At 43.3% G+C, this 12,439-nt stretch overlaps 1 protein-coding gene across 1 annotated transcript in view; it reads left to right on the top strand.

Moving 5' to 3' along the window:
- JAK1 (Janus kinase 1) overlaps positions 1-12,003 on the top strand; it is a 46,985-nt gene extending 34,982 nt beyond the window's left edge. Inside the window, exons 13-25 of the mRNA XM_073643818.1 lie at positions 896-1,045; positions 2,302-2,389; positions 2,678-2,805; positions 5,374-5,509; positions 5,676-5,827; positions 6,309-6,459; positions 6,545-6,639; positions 6,731-6,923; positions 7,452-7,576; positions 8,602-8,774; positions 8,872-8,989; positions 9,127-9,237; positions 10,000-12,003. Of these exons, the coding sequence (XP_073499919.1) occupies positions 896-1,045; positions 2,302-2,389; positions 2,678-2,805; positions 5,374-5,509; positions 5,676-5,827; positions 6,309-6,459; positions 6,545-6,639; positions 6,731-6,923; positions 7,452-7,576; positions 8,602-8,774; positions 8,872-8,989; positions 9,127-9,237; positions 10,000-10,101 (1,722 nt within the window). The 3' untranslated portion in view covers positions 10,102-12,003. The remainder of the gene's footprint in view (positions 1-895; positions 1,046-2,301; positions 2,390-2,677; positions 2,806-5,373; positions 5,510-5,675; positions 5,828-6,308; positions 6,460-6,544; positions 6,640-6,730; positions 6,924-7,451; positions 7,577-8,601; positions 8,775-8,871; positions 8,990-9,126; positions 9,238-9,999) is intronic.
- The last annotated feature ends 436 nt before the right edge of the window (positions 12,004-12,439 follow it).

The raw sequence follows: 12,439 nt of genomic DNA, 5'->3' as shown, positions 1-12,439 counted from the left end.
TAAAATCCTCCATAATCCGAACTTCCCACTCCCGTCTCCAAGATTTCTCGCGTGCTGCGCCAATTCTTTGGAATGCATTACCCAGGACAGTTCGATTAATTCCCAATACCCACAGTTTCAAGCGGACCCTAAAAACCCATTTCTTTAGACTGGTGTATCGCCTCCACACACTATCTGTCCGTCCCAGTTTTGGCCCATATTAAAATCTTCAGTTTCAGGTTCATACCATCCATGCACTTAATAGCCTCGGTCAGGACTGCACACATATTGGCAGGCGACCAGTCCATGTATTATTTATCCTATTTAGTATATCAAGGCTGCATTATACAATATATGTACATCTTACCTTTTGTGTCTCCCCCATTTCCTCATAGACTGTAAGCTTGTGAGCAGGGCCCTCACTCCTTTCGATATGAGATTTGCTTATTCTGTATTGTCTGTATAAGTCCCCCCTAAAATTGTAAAGTGCTGCGGAATATGTTGGCGCTATAAAAATTATTAATATTATTACGTGTCAGCCATGTATTTGTGTCCTCCGGAGCAAGAGCTGCTATGTGTAATAAAGGAGGGAGAGATCCTTAAACATTTTATACCATAACATCTTGTACTGGAAAGTGTTGACAGTATACTACGGCTGTGCTGCAGAAGTCCTGTCCCTTCAGAGCTGCACTTCAGGTCGGACTTGATAACACGGTAGCACCGTCTCGTGCTGTGCGGCTCAGTGCAATCCCGTAGGAGCACAATAGTTGTGTAATTTTTGGTGTTTGATTGAAGTTTCCTACATTAGATATGATGAAAACATTATTAAAAAAAAAAAAATCTGTATCGCTAAAAGTTAGTAAAGCCTTTCTAAAGTTATGCATTCTTCGGTCACATCCGTATATTTATCTTGCAGATGGACCATCTGGGAAGAGGAACCAGAACGCAGATCTATGCAGGAAAACTCAACTACAGAGATGATAACGACGGTGATGCAAACGGATCAGAAAAAGACATTAAGGTCATCCTGAAAGTACTGGACCCCAGCCACAGGGATATCTCTCTGGTGTGTTGACATTTTCGTTATCTGCACTCCCACACCAACAGCATAGGATCACTGACTTGTGTGTCAGCGCATGCAAGCCCTAAAACAAACCCATGACCAGTCCAGTGCTCTATGGAATGGCGATCGGCCATAGACAAATATACCAGAACATGTTCACTGCGTTTATAGCCAGGGCTGTGGAGTCGGTATAAAATAGACCGACTCCAGTTCCTAAAATATATAATAAATTGGATACAATAGTTCAATGGGGAATATTTTTTTCATAAGAATTTGGGAAAGTTATGAAATGTCCTATTGCTGATCTAAGGGTCTAGACTTTTAGCTGAGATGAATCTGTGCTACAGTAAATCTATCACTTAAACATGAGCCGTGTATGAGGGAGTCGGAGTTGGTGTCATGGAAATTGAGGAGTCGGAGGTTTGGCTTACTGACTCCACAGCCCTGTTTATAGCGTCTGTTCAGCAAATGCACCCAAAGCAGAATATCGTCTTTTTATCTGCATCGAATAGTGTAATCAGATGTGTTGTTCTATAAGGAGCATGCGGAAAAAATGCCTGAATCACATGCAACACATTGCTAACTACAAGGATAGGAGGATTTTCTCTGCCAAAATGTCTAAATGGTAATCTTCTGATTTACATGCATATTGTACTGGTGCGGAGAGATACGTCTCTATATACCGGAACAGGTCTATGTACTTGTATATTACATGTAAAATGAAAGTCTTAAGAATTTTTTTTCTTTCCTACAAAATTACTAAAAAATACTGAAAAACAATCAATTACAATAATCACATTCTTTATACACTTCACAGATCAGTAACGAACATGGACATATTTAATGGGTCCTGTACAGAGGCTTCTGACAGAATTTTTATGAGCCTCTGATTTCTGATTTTTATTTTTGTGCCTTTACTTTTTCCTCCCTTTTTTTTTTTTTTTATAGGAATAACTTTTTTATTTCAGCATCAGCATTGCCATCTGAGGGCTTGCTTTTTTTGTGGGCCGAGTTGTAGTTCTGAATGGCGCCATTTATTTTTCCATACAATGTTCTGGGGGGGGGGGGGGGGTCCATCACCCTGCACCCTACCCCCCCACCCACCTCTTCCATCAGACTGACTTTTTCTGTAATAAAAACTTCTGCAACTTTCTAAGGACTCATTCACACCTAGTACCCACAATACCCGGACCGCTGATTGTTCAATGTGGTTGTGTGTCTTCACTTTACACTTTTTCATTCCTCTTTTTATTTCTCAGGCATTTTTTGAGACTGCGAGTCTGATGAGGCAGGTGTCCCACAAGCATATCGTGCTGCTCCACGGCGTATGTGTGCGAGACGTGGAGAGTAAGTGAGCAATATGTATTATACACTGGTGTAATGTAAATCTGTGCATTCCAACCTCCCAGCTTTTGCAAAAGTACAACTCCTAGCAACCCCAGACAGTCAGCAGGAGTGGTAGTTTTGCAATCGTTGCAGAGCCGCAGCTGTAAGTGCAGAAATGAGTCGATGATTTCACCTGAGCCCAGTTTTGCGGCTGTGCGGACGCCATGGATTGAGACTATTGCTATACTAAGGAGTGAGAAGCGATTCTCTTTACGGAGCGTAATCCTTCATGTTACTTATTTTTTTCAGATATCATGGTTGAAGAATTTGTAGATTTCGGCCCCCTGGACCTGTTCATGCACCGAAAAAACGAATATCTCACGACTCCGTGGAAATTCCAGGTTGCCAAACAGCTTGCAAGTGCCCTCAGCTATTTGGTGAGTGAGATCCTCTATCAGCGCTCAACATTATAGGGGTTGTGCAGGTCTCCGCCTGGTCTGAATATGGCGTGGAGGGACACAATGATCTGTGGGGTGGGATAGTGGCGAAGCAGCGGTCTGATGCTCAATAATAGGGCTGCAACCTGTGCACAATACTCTGAGAGCATCAGATGGCTGCTTGACAACTGTTCCTTCCAGTGGGCAGCTCCTATGTCTGATGTCGAATCAGGCAGCATAATACATGTGTGTCCGTGCAGTGTGCGGTTATATGGAGTGGGCTCAGGGGATGATCTCACTATTAATGGCACCTACCTCAAACCGCAGCGATTGGGGGGTGGCACAACGAGTTGCTATGAAGGCCAATGTCGCTGCCATCTTGGTCCGACATGCTGGATTTTATAGGAGACTAATTAGTTCCTTATATACTGTAGTATTGTTACTATAGCAATCAAACCACCACAGGTTCAAGTCCTCTAGAGGGACTAAAACAGTAAGAGAAAAGTTAATAAACTTTTTTTTTTTTTGGTTTGTTCTTTTAAGTGCTAAAAATTTTGACTTTTTTTTTTTTAAACCATTAGGCAACACATCATGTTTTTTTTCAGTGTTTTCTTATGCAAATTTCCAGCTGCGTTTTGCAGTACCAGCAAAGTCTGAGATTCCAGAAATCTCATGCACACACCATGGTTTCTTTTTTTTCAGGATTTTGTGTTTTTCATGTTTTTTAAAAGATAGAGCATGTCACTTCTTTCAGCATTTTTTCACCCATTGGAAGTAATGGGTGGTGAAAAAAAAACACTGAAAAAATGCTCCAAAACCACAGGTGACAAGTTTTTTTTGTGCATAAACCAGAATGCAATATTTTTTTTTCCCACTGAACTTTATGTACATGCATAACAAAAGGACAGTGAAAAAAAAATGCAAACAAAAATCCTGAACAACCTTCTGGAAAGAGATCAGATTTTGCTGCAGAAAATGAACGCTAAAAAAACCATGATGTGTGAACATAGCCTTATAGTAAAAAAACCCAAAACCATACAAGTTTGGCATCACTGTAATTTGTACCGATCTGAAGAATCATGTTGTCAGGTCATTTTTTTTATTTTTATCGCAGATTGAACAAAGTAAATGGTGGCTCGATTTATTCCCCCCCAACATTTCACTGCAATGTGGAATTTTTTTCCATTTTCCAGTACATATGCAACCTGCATGGATTTATATTGTGTGACCAACATAATGTTAAAAAAAAAAAAAAAAATTCCAACGTAAAAAATAACCTTATACTCACCTTTCCGGCGGCCTCGGTCTGCTCCCGGCGTCGCTGCTGGCTCCGTGGCGGGTATCGGTAATGTAAAAGGACCTTCCATGACATCAGCGGTCAGGTGATGGTCTTGTGACCATCAGCTGACTAAATGACTTCACCGAAGGTCCTTGCAGATCACCACTGGGAGCCGGGGAGAGCGCATCGCCGCCTGGAGGAGACCGGGGGGCACCGGAGAGGTGAGTATGATTTTTTTTTTTTTTTTAACTTTTATAATTCTTTTTTAACTTGTAGGTACGTTGGTACCTGGGTCAGATGAGAGTCTCCTCTTCTCTAGACCCGGGTACCATCCGCGTATTAAATCGCATAAGATCAGCATGACCACATGCGGATTTGCATTGCAGTACATGGCAGACCTATTGCAAGTGATTTTAATGCGTTTTCGCGGCGAAAATCTGCCGCAAAAACTGCATTAAATCCGCATCGTGTGCACACAGCCTAAAAAAAGTGATGGCTCTCGGCAGAGGGAGAGGAAAAAATCAAAGTATAAAAGTGAAAATTTTCCTAGTCCTGAAGGGGTTTGGGGATTCTCCAACTAGCAAAATTACAACTCCCACTGTGTCTGGGCAGCCTGCGACTGCACAGTAATAGTAATAATGAATTGTTGCAGTGGGTGATGGCTTTCTACGTTGCTGCATTCAGATGCTTAATCATCAGCGAGTAATTCTGTAACATGATAACGATCGATATCACTATTAATCTCCTCTTTGCGGGCTGACATCCTTTACCCAGTGCCTCCCCGCTAAATGACTCCATTAAATCACAGACCAAATGCAGTAACCGCAATTAGTGACTCTTCATTACCGCGGCTCCCATCCCATTAATCCTTGTTGCCGGTCGCTCCCTCCTGACAGATGCATCCGCACACGCTGCAGATTAAGACTTAAATATTTTATTATTTCTGTGTTGATTTATTATTACCAGAAAATCTGATTTCTGCAAACGGGAAAAGACCCAAATATATTTGTGCGATCGTCTTGGAGCACATTCACTGCATCTCCCTCCAAAGAGTTTCACGGTATAGCCACGGGTTATGCCCTAAATATTGGCCTCCCCAAGTCCCAATGTGTCCTGCGAGGTTTCCGCCACATCCAAGGGTCTCGCCCCATTGTAGTCTCATAGAAACAACGAGAGTCATTGTACAGGGGTCTCATCTGTTCCATCTCACCAGGAAGATCCGGGGGTCTTCTAAAGTGATTTATCGTATCTTCTATATACATTATATATATATATATATTGTCTTACAGGAAGATAAAGATTTGGTGCATGGAAACGTTTGTACAAAGAACATCCTTCTGGCCAGAGAAGGGATTGATAATGAGTGTGGACCATTTATAAAGCTGAGTGACCCTGGAATACCCATAACTGTACTCACCAGGCAAGGTAAGATGGCATCGGGCTGTGGATCGATGGTGGAAAGTATATGTGCATTTCACTCGTGGTTTTCCAGTTTATGGACAACTATTCTCAGCATGGCTTGGCAGTTGTCAGGGATGTTGGTTCTCCTCAGATGGTGTCTCATTTCGTTTATTGTCGGATCATGTTTCAGAGCGCGTGGAACGGATCCCCTGGATCGCACCAGAATGTGTTGACGACTCCAGAGTACTGAACGTTGCGGCTGATAAGTGGAGTTTTGGGACCACCTTGTGGGAAATCTGTTTCAATGGAGAGGTTCCTCTGAAGGACAAGACCCTGGCAGAGGTATGGAGGGTGCAGAGAAGGGGAAGCGACAGCTGCTCGGAGTACATTTTATCATTGTCCCTTTTATCTGTTCTCAATACTGTAGAAGCGGGGAGTAGAAATGGTGCGGAATCTGTGGCCGCCTGATGGGAGTCCTGCGAGTCAACTCCTACCCGGCGGCATCAGCGGTTCTTCTTGTGATTAGCCGGACTAGTGCGACGTCACGTGTCATACCACAACGATGATACCGTGCCAGGTCGGCTAATCAGAAGGAGAGAGGTAGAAGGCCGTTCTCAGGGCTCCCGTCCTGCGACTATAGAGTACAGACGTGGCTGATGGACTAGGTCGTGGGCATTGAATGGCACCAACTCTAGCAGGAAACTTTCATACTGTTGGGTTGTTTATATTTGCTTTTTGTAGTCCTCATCGTTATTTTCAAGTCTTCTTCCTCGCTGCACTCATCTCTTTTAATCTTGTCCAATGTTTTGTGCCTTTACTGCAGAAAGAAAGATTTTATGAAGGCTGCTTCAAGCTAACAGAGCCATCGTGTGTGGAGCTGGCCAACCTGATCATAAACTGCATGAACTACGACGCCAACAGACGACCTTTCTTCCGAGCCATAATGAGGGAGATCAATAAGCTGGAGGAGCAGAGTGAGTGTCGGAGCTCAGTGATTGTCGGAGCTCAGAGCCGCGGTGTCTCTTCTTACACGCGAGACTGAATTTTCTCTTCTCTCAGATCCGGACATCGTGTCAGAAACGTCTCATTCTGCACAAGTTGATCCCAGTTTGTTTGAGAAGCGGTTCCTGAAGCGCGTCCGGGACTTGGGAGAGGTAAGCGTGGCCTCCTGGGTCTGCTTCCACCACTGGACATTATGTCCTGCTTGCCCGCATGCAACTCATTCCTCTCCTCCTCATCCCGCAGGGTCACTTTGGAAAGGTGGAGCTCTGTAGATACGATCCAGAAGGTGATAACACCGGAGAGATGGTGGCTGTGAAATCCTTGAAGCCGGGAACAGGAGGAACCCACATCTCTGACCTGAACAAGGAGATCCAGATCCTGCGCAATCTCTACCACGACAACATTGTGAGATACAAGGGGATCTGTGCGGAGGACGGTAATTATTACGGATTATGTGTCATTATGGACCAGATAGTTACACAGTAAATTGGTCGGCTTGGTGCATTTTTATTTTTTTTATTTTTGAGACCATGAAGGACACTGTGACAAAACCTGACAAACCCCATAATTGTTAATGGGGCCTGCTTGGTACCATTTGTGTCTTATCACGTGATGGATTTTGTAGATTAGAATTAGTTTAATCTGGATCCTAATGGTTTGCACCGTGGTGACCAGAACCAAACCGACGATTGGTTGTAAAGGACTTCAAAGACCTGCAAATCTGCAAAGTTTCAGAGGTTGTGTGCCAGGTGCTCTGCTACATGTCACATCGAAATTCATGTATGCTCATTGTAAGACTAGAAAATACCTGCCTACATGTAGTAAATCAGCAGATAAGCGGCGGCTGATAATATTGGCTTCTCATTCCCTTGCTGCACAGTGTCTGGTCATGAGCAGTTTTCCAGTGTGGACTTTGCCTTATTGGAAACTATCTGGTTGATTATATCCCGTCTTGTATTTGTAGGTGGCAGCGGCATTAAATTAATCATGGAGTATCTTCCTTCCGGAAGTCTGAAGGATTATTTGCCGAGGAACGTGAACAAGATAAACCTCAAACAGCAGCTTCAATATGCCATTCAGATTGCCAAGGTATCGCTCTCTGCACCGCGCCATCATCTCCTGCATGGCGGCAATAATTTATGTACATCAGGAGTCCGCAGACTTCCCAGTAGACAGGAACAACTCCCTTAAGATCTCAGTTTGCTAACGATAGGGAATAACTTATTGATCACTGGGATCTGCGGAGCCTCATGTGAACAGAGCGAAGGTCCAGCGTGCACAGCACACCTCCTCTCCCTTCATTCAGTCTTCATGGGACCGCTTGAAAATGCTAAATGTAATGGGGCAGATTTCTCTCCTGTTCTGATTAGTTTGTTACAGTGTGTCAGTGCTGATAAATCATGTAGGTCTGAAGTATAGGATATTGAGGAGTGTCGGTACTGGATAAAAATGTAACAAACACTCAGCTGTGAGAAGTATGTCTGTACAGGTTTTCAGCCTTTTGAATGGGAACAAGTGTTACTATCCATTGACAACAAGTGGAAATCTTGAAAAATATTAAGAAACTGAAGCAAAGTATTAGAGCATTGCAGAAATATGATTTAAAGGGGATATCCAGGATTAAATTTAAGGGAAAAAAAATAAAAAATGGCCTCTTTTTTTCAGAGTGTGTTGTGTTGCAGCTCATCTCATTTGCTTCTGTGGGGCAGACCTGTTTCTGAAAGAAAGCAGCCATGTTGTTCTCATCCTAGACTATTTCACTTTGGGAACAGACTGCACGTATGCACTAGAGTAATGGACGCCATACACATTGGATAAAAGTCGGATAAGCCCACCTTTACAGCAAGACCAGCCGACCATCTAATGTGTACGGTGGGCTCCCGACAGATTGTCAGGGCAGATGGGGATCGCCTGAGCTTTATGGCTTATGTGAATGAGGGACTAGAGAGGTATGGCCGTCAACCCAATGATCATTAGATTCTGCACAGTCAATGACATACTCTGCGGATCATTGCTGAGTTACTGACAGTAATGGGGATAAGAATCTGGTGTAACCGGTGTTTGTACCGATAGGCATTGCACGTCTCATGTACAGCGCTGTTGTTTCCGCTCAGGGCATGGCTTACTTGGGCTCCCGTCAGTACGTCCATCGTGATTTGGCAGCAAGAAACGTTCTGGTAGAAAATGAGCACAGGGTGAAGATCGGAGATTTTGGATTAACCAAAGCGATTGAGACGGACAAGGAGTATTACACGGTGAAGGACGACCTGGACAGTCCGGTGTTCTGGTAATTATGCGATCATTACAATACTTCTACCCGAGATTAAATATCAGATGAATAAGACCGTAAGAGATGTGCAGATGATGAGACCCTTGTGTTACAGGTACGCCCCCGAATGTTTGCTGCACAGCAAGTTCTACATTGCCTCCGACGTCTGGTCTTTTGGTGTCACCCTGTATGAAATCCTGACCTATTGCAACTCGGAGTACAGTCCAATGGCGGTAATGTTTAGTGTAAAACAATATGCACAAATTTATTAAAAAAAAAGCACAGACCTAGAATATCAATTCGAGCTCAGATTACTGCAGGTATAATCTGCACCTCTGTCTCATTTTATAATCGTCTTGATTCTTTATAGACGTTTCTAAAAATGATCGGACCAACTCAAGGCCAGATGACAGTCACCCGTCTCGTCAGGGTTTTGGAAGAAGGAAGTCGTCTGCCTTGTCCTAAAAACTGCTCCAATGAGGTAAGGTAGTTGGACGTCCGCTGGGCAAGTCGTGATGCAGACGTAGCTTCCCCACTTCTCGGTACTTCGTATATTCTGTGTCTACAGACTGACATTTCTCCAGATCACAGGAATGAGCTGGCACTACATACATCTCATCTGCCGTACCTGCGCCCTCACGCTCGGGCCATGTTATGGCTTCTGAATACATAGATTGCAATGGGTTCTTACTCCACATGCCTCCAGTTGATATCAGAGGCTGCTTAATTTTGAAGCTATTCTCCTTTTGTTTGTAGGGGGTAGGGGGGGATCCATAATATTGCTAGTTACAGTGTGGGAGGAGTCCAGTCCCACCCAAAAAATGGAAATTGAAACTTTACTTATGAAAGTACCACTGATTACCTAATGTCACTGCTGGGTCTTAGAAACGAAGCATCCGGGTCCCTGCCTTTGTTGGCATGTCATAAAGGGGGTAGCCAAGTTAGTCCTCTAAACTTTTGCATCATCTGTGAAGCTTCTGGGACAGGACTGTAAAAAGCGGAATATACTTTAGTTGATTGATGTGGCTGCAGGGCGGCCTTGATCCAGGACACACACTGGGCTGCTGGGACTCGGTGCTCCCTCCATCGGTGTACAGATGCTGGAGAATTGGTGCAGTGACAATTGACTTTTGTAGAGGGTTTCCTAAAAACAGAAATGTCATTTTCCAGCTGTAGCAAAAGTTCTAGTTTTCCTCACCTACAGTAGAAGGTGGAGAGTGATTTTTTTTTTTCCCCCCTCCAGGTTTATCAGCTGATGCTAAAGTGCTGGGACCAAAACCCAAGTCATCGTGATTCTTTCCAGACCTTAATCCAAGGCTTCACAGATCTGATCAGTAAGATGTGACGCGGGCAGAGGATAGAACGACTACAATTGCTGCTCCCATGGATGCATATTCTATATCCAGGATGTCAGTCTTCCTCTGCTGGACTAAAGCTTTTCCTCTGGACTTGGCACCGATGGAGCGTTACCGACGAACTGTGCATGGTGCACAATGACAGACTCCATCCCTGTATGAGCCGTGTGCCAAGATTATTACCACATGAACACAATCAGCCTCTTATAATCCATGTACATTATGGGCTATTGTGGACTCGCCCTACGATGCTGTGGATTCTCAGGATTTGTGTTTTTACCCATTTTGGAACTTTATGCACTGCTACTTCAGCTGACAAAAAAAAACCAACTTATAAAAAAGGTGTGGATTCTGGGAACTCTTCAGCATCATATTGTAGTTCCTCCATTTATACAGGGAAGCGTTTCACCTCTTCTGATACAGGTTTTTTTTTTAGCTCGACCCTTTTGGTCACTTGTCAGTCTACACTGTAAATCTAGTGTATTTATGCATTGAAGCCATTGCTGAATGTAGCGTTATAGGTGTTTTGAAATGTATTGCAAATCCCTTACTAGTAAGCTGCTCTCACGGTTGTCATTTTTTCATTGAATTTTCTGTATTAGTAGTAGGAAACCATTGAGGTGGCAGCAGAATAACATTCTACTTCCCCCATAGACTAATGCTCCACCTTGTGGCCACTGTAGGGAGTTGCAGTCACATCAGATATTCAAACTGCACTGGAAAGATCTGGTGCATGCAGGATGATACATGCACAGTGTTAGGCGCTGTACACCCGAGAGATTACAAGACCTGTGTGGGCCTGCGTTTACAGAGGGCCTGAGCACTTGCCACCCACATCTGTAATAGGTCTCACAACTGATATTGTACTTACCAGAGGTAACGGTTTTGTACTGCTGTTTGTTTTAATGGGTAGAAATGAGCTGATGGTCGATAGTAACCAACTTCCCATTAACTACAGCTATAAGAGAAGGGAAATAAGTCAAAAATTCATGATTTATACAAAGGTGCAAATAAAGCCCAAACTTGCAGGTTTTTGCTTTTTTTTTTTTGAGCGAGAGGGGCTGATTTATCAAGATTAGCATAGCATGCTATGCCAAGCAGTCTTGCTGGAGTAGAAGGCACTAGATTCATTAAGAGGTGCAGCTCCATAATAAATTCAGCGCCCTTCTGACTGGTTTGCACTGTGCCAAAATACTACTCCAGTCAAGGACTGGAGTAGCATTTCTAGTGTACAAAACCCTAGTGCTTTTGATGGGCAGGTGTGGCCCATTTCAGCAGAGCTGATTCACACTGACATGAACACACAAAGGTTTTGCACAACTCTCCATTGCGCACAAAAATGTGTCTTTAAAAGCTTTCACGCCAGTTTTCTGGTGAAATTACTTTGATAAATTGGGTCCTAAGTGCATTTGAAAGAAATGGGAATGATGTGAACTCCTGCACGACTATTAGATCTGTAAATCCAGTAATAAGGGACATTCACAGTTTTTTTTTTTTTTTTTTCTTTCCTGCTTCTGTTAGTAAAATCTGGTGCATTATTTTTTGTCCAGCAGCAAAAATGCACTAAGCAAGGGCTCTGCCGCTTTCCCCGTGTGCACTATAGACCATGTTTTCCTACTGCAATGAAGAGGAAATGTCTCCAAAGCCATTTTTCATGTGGATTTTGATCTCAAAACTCAATCTAAAAAAAAAAAAAAAAAACCAACCCAAAAACTGTGTGAACATGGAGAAGGCTGATCGCTGCGGAGACTCTGCTCATGTAAGAGGTTGAGGACTTAAAATGGAAATGACTTTTTTTTTGTTGTTGTTTTCTTACATTTTCTGCGTTACTATTAAATGTGAATCTTGGCACTTTGTAACTATTTCTATAAATAAATGTTCTGTTAAAACAAGAGCCTGTTCTTCTCTACAGCAGAAATGAAGATACTTGGGATCAATTACTGGGAAAATCTGCCACATGCAATGCTACCCACTGTATATGGCGGCACTTTGTAATTACACAACTGGCGCCTATCCTGGGTCCTTCTCCATATAGGAGGGCAGTTCTCATAAGTGTCTACATCATAGCTGCTCCATCACGGGCAATTTTTCCAGATAGTTTCTAAAGTTAGATACCAACCCCTATCAGATAATGTGGCACAGCTTGCTACACTTTAGGCAATATACAGAAAAGTACTTGTAGCTCAATATTGGCATAAAGACACCTCCACGTGGCTGTGCCCAACACTCACCAGCAATAGATATACCTGGAAAACTCCTTTAAGACTTTACACATGGATGTGCCATAGGTTTGCCCCATAGAAAGACAGGAATATTACAATACAGTCG

Source organism: Phyllobates terribilis, unplaced genomic scaffold (genome assembly GCF_046119375.1).
Source record: "Phyllobates terribilis strain yellow unplaced genomic scaffold, ASM4611937v1 Scaffold_8__6_contigs__length_399053987, whole genome shotgun sequence".
Classification (NCBI taxonomy): Eukaryota; Metazoa; Chordata; class Amphibia; order Anura; family Dendrobatidae; genus Phyllobates; species Phyllobates terribilis.
This window is presented reverse-complemented; position numbering and strand designations above follow the sequence as displayed.